The sequence below is a fragment of the Gossypium hirsutum genome, chromosome D02, assembly GCF_007990345.1.
Source record: "Gossypium hirsutum isolate 1008001.06 chromosome D02, Gossypium_hirsutum_v2.1, whole genome shotgun sequence".
Taxonomy (NCBI): domain Eukaryota; kingdom Viridiplantae; phylum Streptophyta; class Magnoliopsida; order Malvales; family Malvaceae; genus Gossypium; species Gossypium hirsutum.
In genome coordinates this window covers 67779851-67800351 of record NC_053438.1, presented here as the reverse complement: position 1 = coordinate 67800351, position 20501 = coordinate 67779851, and the positions used below count along the sequence as shown (strand labels likewise).

At 33.6% G+C, this 20501-nt stretch overlaps 2 protein-coding genes across 2 annotated transcripts; both read right to left on the bottom strand.

Moving 5' to 3' along the window:
* Positions 1–10268: 10268 nt before the first annotated feature.
* Positions 10269–11868, bottom strand: LOC107908988 (protein EXORDIUM-like 5). The gene has a single exon (XM_016836323.2). The coding sequence runs from the start codon at positions 11464–11466 to the stop codon at positions 10417–10419; it is 1050 nt and encodes a 349-aa protein (XP_016691812.2). The 5' UTR covers positions 11467–11868; the 3' UTR covers positions 10269–10416.
* A 5591-nt stretch (positions 11869–17459) lies between these two features.
* On the bottom strand, positions 17460–20017 carry LOC107908987 (amino acid transporter AVT3B). The gene is made up of 2 exons (XM_016836322.2): positions 19189–20017; positions 17460–18723 (listed from the first exon to the last, which is right to left on the bottom strand). Exons 1-2 carry the CDS (start codon positions 19542–19544, stop codon positions 17781–17783), a joined length of 1299 nt encoding a protein of 432 aa, XP_016691811.1. The 5' UTR covers positions 19545–20017; the 3' UTR covers positions 17460–17780.
* Positions 20018–20501: the final 484 nt, after the last annotated feature.

The following is a 20501-nucleotide window of genomic DNA, read 5'->3' as shown; positions in this document are numbered from 1 at the left end:
ATCATCATTCCCCAAATCCATAAAATGGATTGTCGACTTTGGCTTCCAAAGGGCATATAAATTGTTTAGTAAAGCATTAAAGCCTATCCTCCTTGGACGAAACCTAAAAATTGATTACCAATCCAGTTTGAGTACCTCTATAGGATAGACCTCAAAAGAAAACTGAAGAGTAACGACAACAAGTTATTGAGTTCAGTAGTTCTTCGTATAAAATTATTAATTCTAGAGATATAGTAATATGGAGAAGACAGATTTGTTTTAAGCACCAATAGAACTAGAAGCACCCATTGTTTCAAAGAGAGGAGGGCGGGTTATTCACATTTCATTTGATGGTTAGAGGTGAATTTAAAGCTAAGCAGGGGTAATTTTAAAGGTTCCCCGGAGGAAGACTTGATGATTACTATAAGACACATAGTTTTTCCAATTAGAGAATAAACCTTTTTAGAGAATCATATAAACGACATAGCATCTATGACCACTACAACTACATCACCCTCTTGCAACTTCAAATTGTCCTCCTTATCGACCTTGCATTGCCCTTATCCAGGAGCATGTTCTTAAACGAAGCCCAAGTCCCCTCACTAGGCTCACTCGACGGATTGCTAGTATCAGTAGGGTCATCCTTTCTCTGACTCACCTTATTGGTTGCTTTGTCAATTCTCGCATTGTGAGCAGTTAACATTGAAGCCCTAAGGTTTTGATTTTTTTTAAATAAATTCTCTGAGTGAAACAATAATGTAATGAGAGGCAAACAATTCGTAAGATTATTTTTATAATTAAATTATGAAATATAAGTTTACTTAATATATTATAAGATATGTTACATTATTCTGTTTGGTTAATTGAAGTATAAATTATTTAAAAATTACATTTTACTAAATTATCTTAATCATAAATAATGATGAAAAAATTATTAAACTATATTGAGAGTAAAGGTTAATTATAAAAAAATATTTAAAAAATCATTATAATATAGAACATGACAAATTTGGATCAATTAATAATAATGAAAATTTATAAAATTAAGATAATGTAATAAAAAAACTACTATATAATAAATAAATGTTAAGTGTCCTAAAATAATACTCCCTCTATCCCAATAAAAATGTGGAAGTTGATTTTTTTAGGTAAAATATTTCTTCAAAAAAATTATTGTAAAATAATATAGAAAATATTTATTAATTTTATAGGAGAACAAAATAATAAACTTTCGACCGGATGGATAAAGTAGATCGGTGGACAACAGCTAGAACAGAAAATGATGAGGGTATGGTATGGTAAGTCCAATAATATAATATAATCCTACGTGTACTGTAATGGGTCCCTTTATTAGCTGTGGATTGCAAAATTTTCAATTAAAGTTTTGGCCTTTTTTTTGGGGGTGGGTCCTTACTCTCAACCCACCCACTCGCCTCCATTCCCAATTTCATTTCCATATTTATGTTTAATAATAGATATACGGCGAAGTGTTCAGTTTTTTACGCTAAATTAAGGGTAATTCTAGATGGTTTAAATATTATGTTGAGTAAGAATTTTGAGAAATTTTTTATTTAGATTGATAGTACGGAAATGATAAAGACTGTTCATGACTGTTTCATGTTATCTTCGAATTCTGTATTAATCAGGTGAATATATCAAATATTAAAGGAGATTGGTAATTGATTTTTACAGTATATTCTCATAATGAAAAATAAAGATGCTAATTGTATAACTAATGTGACCTTTGATAAAGAAGAGCGTTTGGTAATCCTCGAGGATCCACCTAGGGGGATTCCTAGTGTCTTGAGTTAGTGTAAATTTTGTTTATTTTCCCCCCAAATATATATATATATTTATAATTTAATCAACACCCCCCTTAAATAATGATTGATGCTGCTTTGAGTTAATTTAGTGAAAAATCATAACTTGCTGATGATATTAGCAATTAATTTTCATCAAATTAATATTAAAAATTTGAATTAAGTCACATTCATCGAATTATATTTGATAAATTAAATACAAAATTAATCGACCATTTTACCATTAAAGGCCTATTTCCAACTTTATTTACGGAAATAGGCTAATTTTTTCATTATTTATCGGAAAGAGCCGATTTTAGCAAAACGTGTTTACGTAAGAGCGTTTTTGTGAGAAATTTCAGCAAAACGTGTCCCTGTGGGAGCAATTTTGCCATGTCAGCACAAAATGCGCCCAATAGACGCGCTTTGCTGAAGTGGCAAAATCGCTCCCCCAGGGACGCGTTTTAGCCTGTGTTTTTCTATGATTAGGGCTTTTTGCATGTTTAGTCTCTAGAGTTTTTTGGTTTAGGATTTTTAGGGTTTTGTTAAAATAATTTAGGGTTTTTGGTAGATTTAGGGTTTAGGGTTTTTTAAAAAAATAATTAAATTAGGTTTTTGAGGTTTTAAATAAATTGATTAAATTAGGATTTCTGGGTTTTAAGAAAATTAATTAAATCATGGTTTAGTTTTTTTTAAATAAATTTGTATTTAGGGTTTAATGAAAATTTGACAATATACAAACTTTTATTTTTTCTACAGTAGTTTCTGAAAAAATAATTTTGAGAAGACGATTCTAAAAAGATAATGTAAAAAACACTTTAAGCAAGATGCATTGTCAGCAAAATTACTGAAAAAAGATCCCACGTGGACGCTCTTTTTCTACAGTAGTTCTTGAAAAAAATAATTTTGAGAAGACGATTCTGAACAAATAGTCTAAAAAACACTTCAAGCAGGATGCATGTCAGCAAAATTACTGAAAAAGTTTCCACGTGGACGCTCTTTCTACAATAGTTCCTGAAAAAATAATTTTGAGAAGACGATTATGAGCAAATAGTGTCAAAAACGCTTCAAGCAGGGTGCACTGTCAGCAAAATTACTGAAAAAGCTTCAACGTGGACGCTCTTTCTATAGTAGTTCCTGAAAAAATAATTTTGAGAAGACGATTATGAACAAATAGTGTCAAAAACGCTTCAAGCAAGGTGCACTGTCAGCAAAATTACTAAAAAAAGCTCTCACGTGGACGTGGACGCTCTTTTTCTACAGTAGTTCCTATTTGACCTTAGACCATAAATTAATTAAATTTCATTCTCAGGTTACATAAGTTACAGCAAGAAAAATTAAGACTAAGTATAATAGAAATTGAAGATGAGTAAACGTATTAGTGTTGTTTTTTACTATGATGGTGAGGTCCATGACACCGAGAACGACATTATTTTTTTTATTGGAGAAAACAACGCGGTTGGTTTTTAACCAGAACATATATTTGGCAGAACTTCGTAAAAGAATTAGGCGTAAAATTTTCGGAATGACGCCAATGAGAGCTTCGTTGATTAAGTAATAATTTTGTGCTTTGGTTGATCTCATGACATATGACTCATTTGATGTCAAAGGTGATCGTAGCTTGGAGGCGATGGTGCAGATTCATCTCGCTAGTGGATCACCCTATCTTGAGTTATATATATAATTTTCACCGCCAAATAAAGCATTTGCAACTTCAACATTTTATATGTATAATTTTCATTGCCAAATAAAGCATTTGTAACTTCAACATTTACTGTTGTTCGAGAAGAATACATGACCCCTGCCCAATACTCCGTTAGTAGGAGGCAGAACACAGAAGCGCCCATGTTTGGTAGCAGTATGAAATACATAACCCCTGCACGACACTCGGTTAGTGGATGGGACATGCACCTCGGTGGATCGATATTCAATGCTGAAAATACGTAATGGAGAATGACATCAACTTCTAGTGGTTGACAATCCACATCTGATTGGGGACGTTATGAAATGTCCACAAGAAGAAATGATGTACTTCCTATGACGTCTACCGGTGAGGGGACCTCGTACGTTGCAGATGATGGTGGGTTGGATGATGAGTTCGATCTGGATCCACCTCGAGAGCTCAACCTTGACGGTGCAGAAATTACATTATTTTTTGAACCGGAGTCTATTCCAACTAAACCTAAAGATGTTGAAGGGAGTTCAGATGAAGAAGAAGAAGAAGATCCCCGATTCAAGGCATACTCGCCTTCAGCCCACATGCATAAGGTCGATTTATCGGCAGATGATACGTTAAAGTTGCCAGATCTACCACAAAATAGGCATGACTGTACAAGTTCGTCATTGGATTCAAGTAAATTAGAAGTTGGTGAAGAGTTTTCCAATAAGGATAGTTTTCTTGGTGTATTAAAACAACATAGCATAATGAACAGGGTTAACAACAACGTGGTTAAATCTAAATCTGAGAAGTTCGATGCCAAGTATGCAGTGTAATACGGTACATGTTTATGGAAAGTCATGGCTTCGATTAGGAAAAAGACAGGCTTGTGGGAGATAAAAAAGTACGAATGTGCACATATATATGTTACCGGTACAATTCTACTGGGTGTTTAGGGTTTTTGAATAATATCGTTATTACGTAATGTTGCATTATTTAACATACTTCGTTGATAGGTGCTTTACAATATCATCCCAAGATGGATTTAGATATGTTAGCTAGCTTAATACTACCGACGATGAAGGCGGATCCCAGTACTTCAGTGTCGGTCTTAATTGCCAATATTCATAGCCAATTGGAGTACACGCCCACTTACTACAATGCTTGAATAGCTAACCAGAAGGCGTTGAAAAAGATGCATAGTGGGTGGGACGCTTCATATAATTAGGTGTGGCAGTAGTGTCAGGTGCTGAAGAGGTACGTCCCAAGTTGCATAACAGACCTTGAAACGGCACCTGCGTACTACAACGACCGATTGCTCCATGGATGCCAAGTGTTCAAGCGTCTCTGGAGCTTTAAGTAATACCGGGACGCATTTGTATACTGCAAGCCATTGGTACAAATTAACGGTGCCTTTATGTATGGTAGATATACCAATCGGCTATTGTTAGCTGTGGCACAGGATGGCGGTGGGAGAATTCTTCCAATTGCGTTCGCAATAACAGCGGGGGAGTCAGGTGATGACTGAGATTTCTTTCTTTCTAGGTTAATGAGGCATGTCTTCTCCTAACTTGATATATGTGTTATATCAGATCGGGGCACTGGAATACTAGCTGCAATTGAGCGACAAAGAAGCCTATGGGATCGCACACACCATTGGTATTGTCTAAGGCATGTTGTGTCCAACTACTACGGGTAATATCGGTCTACCACTGAACGACGACAAGTGACCAACATGGGTATTTAATCTCCATGAATATAAGTTTGTTTGTAATATTCAATTTATTTTGAATGGAATAGTGATATGTAATTTTTGTTATCAACTTATATTGGTAGGGTACGATATCAGTAAGGACCGTTTTCATGATATGTTGGTGATTTTGTGTTTAGTTAACGAATAAGGCACAGACTACCTCTCTAACATACCTTTTGAATAGTAGACACAAGCATAAGACGGTGGCCTACGATATGGTCATATGATCTTAAACCTCGCTGAATGCATAAATTTTGTTCTAAAAGGAACATGTCATTTACCGGTAACCTCGATTGTGCAAGAGACATATTTTCGTTTAATGATACTATTTCCAAAGCGAGCAACAAGTTATAAATGTCAAATGTAGGGAGGCCATGTATGGTGCCGGAAAGTATTGCAAGAAATTAATAAGGCGAAGGCGCGAGCCAACACCATGCACACAGTGTGTCACGATTGCGACAACCTATGGTTTCGTGTAACGGAGTTTGACAGACCGAACTAAGGTATTACAAGCGAGCAATATCGTGTACACCTGAGGAATATGACTTGCGATTGTAGGACGTTTAACGCACTTCGTTATCCATGCACTCATGCAATTACAGCTTGTCAGAATCTTCGTTTAAATCCCATGAGATATGTCGATGAAGTGTACAAAATAAAATACATGTACAAAGTGTGAAGACACGTATTCCAACCGGTTCCAGATGAACGAAAGTGGTCATCTGTATCGCTTGCTCCGTTTAAATTGTTACCGGGTAGAGAATTGCGTCGCAAACCGAAATGTTGACATTGCTTGAGTAGAATACGTAACAATATGGATATCTGGGAAAGAACGAACCAACAGAAGTTGTGCAGATGGTGCAGGAACCCAGGTCATACAATTCGATCATGTCCAAATCAAAATTGTTGATAGTTGCTGTAATAAAACAATGTTACATTATTTTTATTTTATTAAAAATATAAAAATATTAAAAATATTGTCTTATTCAAAAGAACTTCTATTTTATTAAAATATAAAAATAAATTACTGCTAAATTATTAAAAACAACTTTTATTTTATTAAATGAAACAATATAAAAACAGTTTGTACAAATATGTTAAAAATATTAAAAATAAATTACTATTAAAATACTAAAAACAAATTATATTTTATTAAATGAAATAATATAAAAATAGTTTGTACAAATATATTAAAAAAATCAATGTTGGTGCTGGTTGGAATCAGTGCCACATAGGGGTTGTCGACAGTTATGCGCTGGATTCCTCCTTAGTTCAGCTTTCGGCGGGGGTTGTGGGTGTTGGGAGGATGACCCGCCTTGATAGAATAAAAAATGCGGAGGTATTTGCATCACCCATGGCCGAGGTGTTTGAATCTAATAAGTCGATAAGAATTTGTAATGAGAAGAGCTCCCTTGACGGTGCCTCGTGCGATCCCTCCTGCGACGGTGGCCTATATATTGTCGGTTGAGTCGGAGTCATCAGGAAAGAATATGCATCGGGCCATGCATTCTAACTTGGCATAGGACTGGGAAAATGAAACATATAAGAGTTAGGATACATATACGGGCTAAAATATGCACCTAGCATAATCTAAAGAGGCTGTGATGTGGGTGTCGTCGGTTGAGGAGTTGGGCCAGTGATTGTGTGGGTGCTGTTGATGAGCCCGTACTGTCATCCATTCTCCTTAGATGTAAAGGGTCTCGTCGTTCCCTTTCGACACGAATTTGCCGATGTCTCTACTTTTTCGACAGTAAATATGGCTTGCCATTGATCCTAAACCATGGCATGTAATCCGGTGCGTACGCTAACTCTGGAACAATGATCGGTTCCTGAATAGGTATATAATCATATCGATTTTCTCACATTTCAATATATTTCGACCAGAATATCAACCAGTTCGTATTCAATTTGTGCTCATCATTGAGCACCTTAGGTGCCACAGAAATCGGTTGTCGAAATCTAAATTGTCGCAACACTCTATCCGTCTGGTGTATCTCTACGGTAGCATAGTTGACCAATGAGACCTTCACATGCCAAATGTTCAGATTTTGAAAGAATTCTTCCAGAATTACTACCCGAATTTCCAGATCCTTGTATGGTGAACGACTATTTTATATATATATTTTATTTAATACTTACTTGCGCTTCTGACCGTTGGTTTAATAGAAGCCGTATATCTTCAAGAGCAGTAGGTATTCCAACATAACTCGTTGAATGGTTTCACCTAATTAAATAAAATTTTAGCATACAATTGTATTTTAAATCTATGTAATAATTGTGAAATCTAATATAAATTTTACCTCGTTATGAGTGGGGATGAATATGGGTGGTCCACTCGAGGACGTAAAAATAGAAAGCAAAATCGAGCCCATGATTGTAGTAGTGATTGGCAACCTCTGATTTTGGCTTTAGTTGGTGGCGTCGCCACGCACATGTCCCAGTACAATGTTACCAACACGGCAGACCCCCAATCAAATTCGCCAACTGCTCTAAAATCAATGAGTTTCAGCAGCCACCTCAGATGTACGAGGTTTCGTGACAAGTCCGGAATCAGATAACCTCTAATCATATCAAGAATGTATGCCCGAGCATATCGTATTCTTTCTACTTCAGTCGAGTCATTTCCCGGGTTCGAAAATGTGTCTCGTAACCAACTCATCTCGATCTGACCTCCGTAAATATTATCCGAAATCGCACCCAAAAGATCATAACATACGGATCCCCAATCAACAGATTGAACGGACCCGGTGAGTGCGGACCTATCCATCGACAATCTCAATTGTAATTGCACGTCCTCTAAGGTGATGGTACACTCTCTACATGGAATATGAAATGTATGCGTCTCGAGTCTCCACCTCTCTATCAACGTGCTGATGAGTTTCGGGTCCAACTTGCACCCCAGCCTATAGTGGCCACGTGCGAAAAACCTGCTTCCCGCAAGTAATTCTCTATCAACGGTGATGGAGGACGAGACATATTACGAATATAGCATTGTAACACCCGATCTACAGACTGTTATAGAAAATTATAAAATAAAAATTAATTAAAATTACATAAATGAAAAAGTATTAAATAATATTGAAAAACTAAAATTAACTCTTACCATTTTCATTTGTTCGACGAAGATATGTTTATGATCGAGTTAAATTAATTCTCCGACCATTGTTAACACAATCAAATATTTTTTAAATTATAAAAAAAATACTAATTTAGAAAAAAATTAAAGAGAGCTTTTTTGCCAAAATTAAAGAGAGCTTTGAGAAATTTGAAGAAATAATGTGTGAAAAAATAGGAGAGGGGGCTTTATAGGGGTTTTTTTTTTACTGTTGGACCCCCAACGGTCAAAAATCAAATAGCCGTTGGGGAAAAAAACATGGGCTAAAACACGTCCATGGGAGAGCGATTTTGCCACGTCAACAAAACACGTCCACGTGGGTGCATTTTGTGCTGACATGGTAAAATCGCTCTCCCAAGGACACGCTTTACTGAAATATTCCCCAAAAACGCTCCTACGGGGATACGTTTTACTAAAATCTACCCTTTCCGATAAATAATTAAAAAGTTGGCCTATTTTCATAAATAAAGTTAGAAATGGACCTTTAATGGTAAAATGGTCAAATTAAACATATTTACAATTAACACTAAATTTATTCTATTAACAAAATAAAATTCAAACCTAATAATATTAGCAATTAACTTTCATTATATCCACCTGAAATTCAAATTAAACATTAAATCAAACTCAAATTTTAAAAATAATTTTCAATAAAAATTATACACCATAGCATCATTCAATTAGACACATTTATTTATCTTACAGGAAAAAAAAAGGTAATATAATAGTAAGAAAGAAAAAAAAAACAAATAAAGCAAAACAAACATCGTGAGTAGCATGATGATGGAAGGGGGATTTAGCTATTTGTGGGAAACACTTTTTGCTTTATTTCATCTTCTCTCTTCTCTTTTTGTTTCCTCTCTAATTTCTTTATTTGTTTATAACATGCAGAGGAACATAATACGAGATTTCATCTCAAATCAAAGTATCTTAAAACAAGAAACTTTATTATCTTAACAATAATAAAAAAAGGGAAATCCATGCATTAGTTTTGTCCTTTTTCATCAACTATATATCTAACTATGCCCACTTTTTGACTTTGAAAAAGATGTAATAATATATTAAGAAAATCAGACATGGAAATGGAGGGGCATCATTAGGGACAATATGACCCCATTTCTCACAAATAATGCATATCAACATCTGTACTTTTAGAATTTACTTCCAAACTTAAGTCAATGAAGAATGAAATTATCAGTCTGGTTAGTGAGCTTTAAATGATAATTAATATGATGGATCAATATTCATCAGTGAGTATAAGAACATACTTTAGGTCTAAGTTAATTTGACTATTAGTGTCGGAGATTGAAAAAGAGAGTTTGGTTTGCAAAAAAGAATGAAAAAGAAAGCTTCTAATTGATGCAATTGGTGCGAAAAATAAAGTCATTTAAGTGACTATTTCATAATTTTATTAAAATTGAATGAGAAAAACATAAACTTTTATTGAATGGAATTTACCCAAATAGTAATATTCTGCATACAAATGGTCCACTATGTAGGGTAAGGTACAGCCCATGGCATGATAATTAATTATGAACCGTTGAATGAAAAGTGTTTTTTGGAAGTATAATTTAAAAGCAAAGAAGATATGAAAATCATACATACTGTAAAGCTCAAACTATGAACTGTTTTGCACTACTTTACCTAACATTTCCATCACCAATGATGTTTCTATGTTGAAAAAACAACAACATTAGTTTGAGGTCTGTTTTGACTTAATTAAAAAATAATATGTGCGAAAGTGACATATTCTAATTTCGTTTTTTAAATAATTATTCACGTAAATTGGTGAATATTATGTTCTTAATTTTATGAATTGTAAAAAACAGACAAAAAGAAAAAATTTCAAAAATCACACAAATTAGACCTTCCCATACAGAATGAACACACGAACCTGGGAGCCAATATGACTCAATTGAATTTCAAACACCTGAAAGAAAACAAAGAGGTAAAAGATATGTTGGATATTGAAGATAATAAATATTATAAAAAGAAAAAGGAAAATCTACGTATACATAACTATGTTCCCCTAAGTAGGCCATAAAAATTTAAATAAAAATAATCAAGATTCCAAAGAAAAGAATCTGATTTCAAAAAATAAAAAAATTAAAAATTAGTCCAAAGCATTTGGACCAGCACAAGCTTTCAATGCGGGGCTCCATATCCACTGCACCAGAAATTTCCTTCCTTTATTGCCATTCATGTTATATGTCCTCCCTTTCCTATCTCTAATTACTTGACCGATATACCCTCCACCGCCGCCGGTACCGTACAACCCTTCACATAGATCCCCTATCTCAGTCGGTGCAGTGGGGTCCTCCCCTGCATACCACGCGTTCACCAGCGGATTCGTCGTCAGTTCGGCCAACTCGTGGGCTATCACACTGAACATCCCGTCCAATCCGACGTCTCCGTTCGGCGGTAGCAACGCCCCCGGACCACCGCCGCCCATGTATCCAGGGACGGCGAAAGGGTAAGCGCAAACCTCGGGACATTGTTTCCCGGAGTTCCCGATCCAAGCGTAGGGCATAGTGTAACCCACCATGGATGGGAACGTGAAGTAATGGAACCCGCAAACTGCACGACAGAAGTCTTGAACGGTAACGTCGTGGGAGGTGAGGATTAAGTAGATTCCGTTGCGGTGGTCGACGGGGAACGGGGCAGCTTTGACGGCAGTGGCGATGACTTGTTGAACAGAAAGGCGCGTGAGATGATATCCGTGGGAGTAACGAGCATCGGAGTGTTCTCTAGCTACGACGAGAGTCCGGGAAACGTTGGCTCCGGTCTGGTCGGTGTAAAGAGAAACGGTTTTCCACCACTCGGAAACGGAAGGGGACGGCGAAGGAGTGGCGGAAGGGGATATAGAGGTGATAAAGTCTTTGATGAGGAGTTTTTGGGAAAGGGACCAACGACCGTACCAAATGAGGTAAATGTTTATCGGCGAAGAAGAAAGGACCGGACCCATATGGTAACGAAGGTCGACAAGATTCGACGAGCCTTCGAACCTTTTGGAGGATGAAAGGGTTCGTGGGGGAAGCTTTGGGTTAAAGAATTCAGCATCTTGGGTGTTTAAAGTTTGCTCCTTTGAAGCGGCGGCAGCCACTGAAGAAGTGGGGCAGAATGCGAGTGTTAGGAAGGAAAATATGAAATGATGTAGAGGCATTTCTTGATCGGTGACGGTGGTGGTAGAATTAGACGGGGGTATAAATAGGAGGGAAATGGGCTGGAGACAACTGCGAATGCAAAAGTGTGGGCAAAAGCACTGGGACCCTTTTTTCACTCTCTTTCTATAGTTGAGACATAACCCCTCTCGTGTTTTTTTGTGGAGAAATGGGAATCCACTTTTTTTTGTCAAGTGAAAAGGGGGGTTTACAATTCCAATTTGGAACCATCATAATTAGGCCCTTTAAGAAAAAAAGAAGAAGACCTAGGCCCATCTCTATCCCCTTTTGTTTTTCTCGTCTTTTAGTTTGGTTACCTGCTTAATTTAAGACATTATCCTTAGGATTTAGTCTAGATTGTACTCATTCTTACTTCGTTTCTACTATACCAACTTGATACTTATAGTCATGATTGATTGAATCGAACTAGTTGATTATCAATCTAGAGAAACGTATTGGACTTATTAACCCAAAGATTGGTATGGATTCGTAAGAAAAAACATATACATGAATTAAGTTAGGATGTAAGGAAATTATATATATATTTAAACAATCTCATTATAAGTTTTGATCATATCTATTTTTTTACATAATGCTTAGAACTACCCATAGCCCCTCTACAATCCATAAATAAATTAGTGCACTCGAATCCACATACTTCTGTATTAATAACAATACCCATGTCAATCGAACTAAAATTCTGATTAAATAGCATTTCACACAGCAGCATAAAATTTTGAATAAGTGGGTCAATTAGCTTGTTGTCCTTCTTCATTTAAATGAAGTTTGAATTGAATAGGTAGGTTTATATATTTAAGGAACAGACATTATAGCTTTTAAACAAAACATCCTCAATGTGTGTCCACAACAAAATTGGATACTTTTAATCCAAGCTGTGCAATTGCTGGCCGGGTGAAGTTAGGAATTTTGTTTGGGATCTAAGATGAAATTATAAAATTTGGAGGGATCAAATTAAAAATTTTGTATTAAAAATGCTTAAATTAAATTATTGGTTTTTTCAAAGGGTCTAAAAATACTAATTATTCCATTAAATCAATGGTTTAAAAGTGTTAATTAGACTATATTCTCATTCAGCCAAGGGGAAGGCCCCTACCCCAGCTATGCCCTAGAATCTTAATTGGGTGGTCTACAAGTCACCAACGAAAACCAGAAAGAAAATTGAAAACCAATTAAAATTAAGGTGTGATAAGACAATTTTTTAAATACAAGTTAAAATTTTCGGATTATTCAAGTTTTATTTTTATATAATTTATAAATAATATTAACTTTTATGATATAAAAATAAAAATACTATATTTAAAATAGTGAAAAAATTTAAAATTTTTATATACAATTTAAGGAAAATTTTTGGTACATTGCAAAATCAGAGAATTGACATATTAAAAGAATAAATATTAAAAAAAGACATAACAATTTTCTAAAGATATAATAATTTATATATTTATATTGTGTTAATACTGCATTAATCATATTTAAAACATTATATTATAAAAAAATTGACATTTTATATAATTTTAATATATATATGGATTATTAATTACAGCTAAAATAGTTTTAATATATATACACACATTTTTAGGTGCATTAATCATATTTTGATGACTCCAGCCTAGAAAGCCGAAAAATGAAATATGAAAACGACTGTGGTGATGATGGTCGGCCTAATGTAATTATGAATTTTTTTAAAAAAAAATTAATAAATAACAATGACTTAGACTTATATAACTAAAAACATTTATTTTAAATTTTTTATTATTAATTTTAAGTTTTTTATTGGAGCAATTAATTATTTGTATTCTAAAATCATATTAAAAGGATAAGCGTTTGACCACAAGTTTTAAAATTACTTTATTCTTAGTAAAAGAAATTTTTACCATCTCAAAACTGAAAATTACGATGAGCTCACATGGCAATTATATGAGATATTTGTAGGCAATTTTGGGATTGAACCTGAATTTAATGAATTATATTAGTGTCAAAACACTTATTTCATAATTTTGAAATTTATTTTTATAAATATTTAAATATAAATAAAAAATTTAGTATATTATATACATTAGACTATCGCACGTCGTGGATGAAATTTTTATTTAACAAATATATTTATAAATTCCGGTAATAATTAAATATTTTTTTATTGAAATGATAAAGGTAGAAAATTAAAATTCATTTTGTACTTGGCTTGAATCATATAGTTTATAATTTTTATTGAGTTATATAAATATAAAAAGATAAAAAAAAATTTTAAATAATACAATTTGCTTTATATATATTTTTTGGTAATTTTCAAACTAAGCTAAAAATATAAAAAAGACAAAAATATCTTTAAAATAAAACTTTCTTTATAAAAAAAATTAGTACTTTTCAAATTTAGCTACGGTACAATTAATAGGTGACACCAATTCAGTTAAGTACATTATTATAGTAGAGGTGCTCAAATTTAATTTTAAATGTCATAATGTCAGGTTTAGCCCTCAATGTTTACATCTTTTATCAATTTGACCCTTAACTTTTTTAAAAGAGTCAAATTTAATCATCAACTTTTTAAAAATATCCAAATTGTTGTTTTTTTTAAGGAAAATACTGACTAAAACGTTAATTTTTTAACATTTCAGTCCACATAGCAATCTACATGTACTGTATGCTAATTTTTCATGAACTTTTTAATATATATTTTAAAATTTTTGAATAATTTTAAAAAAATTAAAATATTTGTTAACGTGGTATATAAAACAAATAATGTCACGTCAGAATGAAGTGTACGTGGACTGCCATGCCAGCGTTGTTAAAAAATTAATATTTTAGTCAGTATTTCTATTAAAAAAAGTAATTAGACTCTTTTTGAAAGATTAATGATCAGATTTAGCTAAAAAAAAGGATGAGAGTCAAATTGACAAAAAGTGCATTCATTGAGGGTTAAATTTGACGTTATGCCATTTTAAATTCTATCTAAATGAAAGGGTTCTTGTGCTATTTGGGACATATATTTGACAATCGCTCCTACATTAGACCCTGAACTTTTTGGTCAAAATTAGTCCCTGAACTTGACAATTATTATCACATTGAGGGCTGAACTTTTTTTTGTACAACTTTTTTAAGGAAATATCAAGAACTAACTTGGAAAAAAAGGAGTTTAATCGCTAATGTGAGACCAATTGCTAAATTGAATGACTAACTTATTATTGGTGTAGTCGGATAATTATTGTATCAACAATTTTTTATATAAATATTGGAAAATTATGTATTAATTTCAATTATTTTTTAATATAATTAAACCTTAACATGACACATTAAAATATGTTTGGCCCGAACAGAAAAAACCTATTAACTTTATGAAAATGACTTGAGATTATGTTTTTACTTTTTGATAAATCTAATGTAGATAAAGTAATTACGAATAACAATATTTCAACAATGTCGGAGTGTAATAACAAATGAATGTCAGAATTTGTCAAACAAATCTGTTTGAGATCAAAAATATGTTTAAACAGTTTATGACGCACTGAATTTTTTATTCTATTTTTGAATATTGTGAATTTTTTTAGTAATTTTATTATAAATATTGATTATATTTATTCTTTTTAACATAATATCTAGAATTACTTATACCTCCTCCTTAATCCATAAAAAAAAAAAAGATAATACACTTTAACGTACTAAAACCCACATCGTGCAATCATTGAAATTTTTGAATATATAAATTCCTTAAAAGGTAAAACCTAAATATATACTTAAAAGTTAAGATTGAGTACCCCGTTTTATTCGAATTAAGAGTGAGCAAAATTTGATTCGATTAAAAAATCTAAAGTTTGATTTATTTAACTTAATCAAGTTATTTGAATCAACTAGAATAAAAAATGAAAATTTTCAGTTTAACTCGAATATGAATTACACAATTCGAGTTATCCAAAAATCTGAATAAGAAAAGGTAAAACTCCGTCGTTTTGATAAATGTTTACCCATTAAGCTAAAAGGTAAAATCATTATATTGTTTATGTAGTTAAATAATCTTGTACTTTGTCTACTAGTTAAATAATCAATCCATGCAACTGCAACATTGAGTATAAATAATAGGATTCATTAACTCGATTCGACTTGACTCGATTCGATTCGATTCAAAAAAATTTAAATTGAGTTTGGTTGCTCAAATAAGATTCGTCAACTCGACTAATTTGAAAATTTTTTAACTCGACTCGATCGAATACTCACCCCTAATTTGAATATCCACATTTAAAATAATTATCGAAATACATTTTAAAATATAATTTTTTGTAAAACAGAGTTAACTTATCCAGTTCAAACATTAGTGGAATCAAATATTTGAAGGACAATGTTGTCTAATTCGTACTCAAATTTAGGTAATAACACTCCTATATAACACAAATGACAAACAAATAAAATTTAAAAATAATCGTATAAATTCATTATCATCTATATAATAATATACTTGCACTATAAATTTAGACTTTTGAGCTGAATACTGAGAATAATTATGTAATGTTTTTAAAAATTGATATGAAAATTAAATATTGTTTTGAATTTTTTTTAAAATTAAATATTGACATAAAATGGTAAAATTGGAAAAGTATATGTTTTAATGGTAAATTAGATTCGACCCAACTCAATTTTGGACTTAATCGAAAACTCCTATAGCTTTCCAATACAATAAATAAAAAATCCAAAAGATGAAATAGTTGTGATTGAAGATGACAAGGATGGCAAAAGGATGAAGGGTCTTTTGGGCATCGCCATCTCCAATTTTCTAAAGTTTTGATGGGATCAACTCACCTAATTATCATTTCCATCCCTTTTTTAATTAGTAGACAAAGAAAGTCTCCTTTATTTTTATTTATTTAATTAATTAGGTCCCATCTTCAATAACACATGAAAAAACTGTTGATGCAACTTGTCCATTTTTAATCATCAAAACCTTTTTTTTTTGTTTAGTACGACTTTTTGGGCAAATAAATAAATGAAAAAAAATTTAATCAACGAAATAAGTTGTGGTGTATGTTTTCTTTTTCCAATTAGAAAACATATTTTATATGATTGAATCCAACCTTCTGGTATCATACTTATAAATTTATCAAAACATTGTTTCAAAAAACTTGGCTAGTTTAATCATTTAAAGACATGGGCCGCTTGTAGTATTTGAAAGGGATAATATACAATTTAGTCTCCAAATTTATTCATTTTTACCCAGTTGATCCTTAAAATTTTTGGACTTACTTGGTCCTAAAACTTGTATCCCATCATCAACCAGGTTGGTCTCTCTATACTAACACCATTAATTTATGCTGATGTGACATTTCTAGCCAATCTGGTAGTGCCACATGGTGACACATTGAGGGGTTGCCACATGACATCACCGGATTGACTAGTATTGCCACATCAATACAACTAACGATGTTAGTGTGGAAATACTAACCTGGTTGATAGAATACAAGTTCAGAACCAACTAAGCTAAATTTGAGAAATGTTTCAACCAAAATCAGCAAAAGGACTAATGAAGGACAAGGGCTAACCAAGCATAATGAAACCCTTAAAACTTTTCCTTGTACCACCCCTACTATGTGTGGCTGTGGATCCATCTGCTTTAAGCTTGCCTCGACCTTGGTCGCTTTTTCAATACGGCATAATCCATGTCCGACATACACGAGTACGAGGATATGATTTTTCAAAACTTACAGCCTATGATGGCTGCATTTGCTTTATGACTCAGACCTATGAGATGTGCTTATGTTTCCTTATGCACTTCATCAAGGCCCAAGACCAGAGTGACTGTAATTATCAAGCATAAATGAAGCACTCTTAAGGGGGAAGCTAATGTTTGTAGAACCTATCGGTTCAACCCTACCAATTGCACCATTAGGAAATGATCATCCGGAGAATCGACGTAGCATCTTACTTGGATTCAAGTATATAAAAAAAAGTGAGTTAGAAGTAAAATTTGAAGTTTAAGCAATCAATCAAATCTTGGAAACAACTTGCATTGCAGATAGATGTAATATTATAGACAATATAGCCAAACAAATGTTCCACACTAGACTATCAACGACTCATACTTGTGTCGAGGATATCACACCTTTTTCAATCTAAATATAAAATATCAATTTTTACAAATACGATCAAGAAAACAAGTAGACAGTATATCATGAAGCAGTTCAGAAACTTAACCTTCATTTCAACACTGTACCAATACGCTTTCACAGATAAAAATCTCCATGAGAGCAGACCAAGTTCCTAAAACACCAAGAACAAAGCCCAAGGTCACGATATTTGTGACGCTGTATCCCTACACCTTTACGGAGAACATCTCCACAAGAGCAGACCATGTTCCTGAAACTCCAAGAACAAGGCCCAAGGTCACAATTCCGACATCCACAGTCCATCCTTTCCACTCCAACTCTTCCTTGAACACCAACAAATGGAATAAAGCAGGCAATACAAACCCCAAACCACAGCACACACTGCTTCCGATCAAGGACAAGAAATCGGCAAAATTTGGGACGAACAAAGCGACCAAGCTTACAATCAAAACCAGCAGCCATCTCAGCCACAAACAGTACCTCCCTCCTCCAAATCGCCTCTCTACGATCTCATAAACGGGATTCATCATCAATGGGAAAGAAATAAATAAGTTAACGCAAAGACCTATCTGAACCATAGCGCTGATCCAGCCGGCACCAAGATTCGCAGTAATGATGTCTTTTGTATCTGGACCAAATGCAAAGTAACCAAGTGCACCAAATGCTCCATACATTAAAGAAATCAATCCCATGCTCAGTGCCAATATTTTGCCAAAGTGCCTGGATTCCTTCATCTCAGATTCAATTGGAAAAACCATACCAATACCTTCAAACGCATAAACAGCAACGCCCATACCGTAGAAGAACACGGAGAGACCCCCAAAAGCGATAATCTCGTTGCTTTGCTTCATGATAAGTGACACATCCTCAACAAACACCGCTCCCATCGCCCCAAGATCCACAATATCAGCGAAAATACTCAATGGAGCTAAATGGGTTAATGTTGGAATTGAATTCACCGCCAATTGAAATGGAAAACATCCCCAAATATACCAACTCTTCGCTGACAAACCCGAAATCGCCAAACTTAAGCCTGAAACCATTGATACTTCACCATTGAAAAGATTGGCTAGAGTGTTGCCGATGAATATAAGATATCCAACACAGAATCCAGCTTGAGAGAGAATAATAAGTACATCCACAACAAACCTGTCAAAGGAAACAAAAAATTAAGCATGAAATCATCAAGTGTAAGACAGTGCCTACAATAATCAGCATAGATTCAACCAAAAACCAATCATGGTATACAATAATAAGAAATTTAAAAAGGAATATGACATAACATGTAACCCAATCCAAACTGATGAGCATCTTTTGTGTTTCTTAATCATAAGGTTAGCCAAATTAGCAACAATTTCCAAAGAGACCCGATACAAACCCTAGCTCAAGCAAAGGATAATAAGAAGCAACTCTAGTTATCTACGAAACGACATAATCAAATAACAACCAAAAATATCAACAAGAACTTAAGCTTTAAGTAGTGGGCTTTGTTTTTTTATTGGCAATTTCGTGTTTCGTATCACAAAATAAAATTTACCCAAAATAATAAATAAACAAAAAAAAAAAGAAGAAGCTGGAAATGAAAAAAAAAACGTAAGGAAAACAACAACAGACCTGCCAAAGTGACCACAAACAGCGAAACCCAGATCGCCAAAAGAATTAACTTTGGCGAAACCATTGTCAAAAGACTCGAGTTTCCGGCGGGTGTGAACCAAAAGCATCATACAGTAGGTGGTCAAGCCGGCGACCGAGAAAAGCATGAGCAAACCCATGACCCACCCAGTCCTCTTGAAGGCGTATGGCAAACCCAGAACCCCAGCGCCAACTATAGCTATAAAAACATTGGCAAAGGTCTTGGATTTCGATGATAACGGCTTTCCCTTACCGATAAGAGGCGTGTCTTCTCTGGGTAAAGGAGACTTCAAGTTTTGTGAAGATGAAGAGGCGATAGGTTTCTTTTCAAACACCATAGCTGAACGATTCTCGATTCACAAAAAAATAAAAAGAAAAAGAAAGAAAACCCAGGGGTTACTTTTTTTTTTTGTTCTGCAGATGAAATTCTAGTTTCTTATCAGAAACTTCAAATACAAATAATAACAATTTCAAGGTGTAGGATTCAAAGGACAAAGCTTTCAATTGAAACAAGACAAAAATGAAGATGACCCTTTATAATATAAAATAAATTGGAAAAAGTTGTTTCTTACAATTGGGCGATAAATTAAGAATCAGTTGCAATTTTTTTAATTGCTGAGATATGAATATTGTTATAAATTTTACAGCTCCTGAGATTGGAAAAAAATGGAAAGGGATTTTGGAGAGGAAAGTGAAAAGTAGTCTGTAATCACTGAAGAACAGGTATATCTTTATCGGGGTTAGGTTACGAAAACGACACCGTATAGGGATGGTGTTGAAAATCAAAGATGGTGGTTTCCATGAACTGTCAAACCTGTCGGCCAGCTATCAAACACGGAAATTTAGCAACCCACTTGACGAAATGAGTCGCTGTTTTCGGGTCAACCCGCCCCGTTAGATTTCTATTTGACCTGTGTTTTCGGGTGAGTTGTAATTAGAGTACCGATGGCAAAAAAAAAAAAAAAATCCGAATTTGACGGGTTTCTATCTAACCTGATTTATTAGGGTTGGATTTTTTTTGAAAAATTGGTTTCATGGGGTCAAGTTGGGTGAAAACAGAAAAATAATTGGTTCGGATTAAGTTTAAGGTAAATTCATTTGATCTAATATATTTACAAAAATACCTTTAATATATACATATATTAAGTTTTTGCTTTCAATATATAAATATATTAAGTAGTCTAAAGTAAAAAAAAATCATTTTATTTGCTTCAAAATAAAAATAAAATAATTGTTAGGATCGTCCTGATTAAGCAACGAACAAGTAAAAATAGTAGAAGAAATTGAGAAGATGA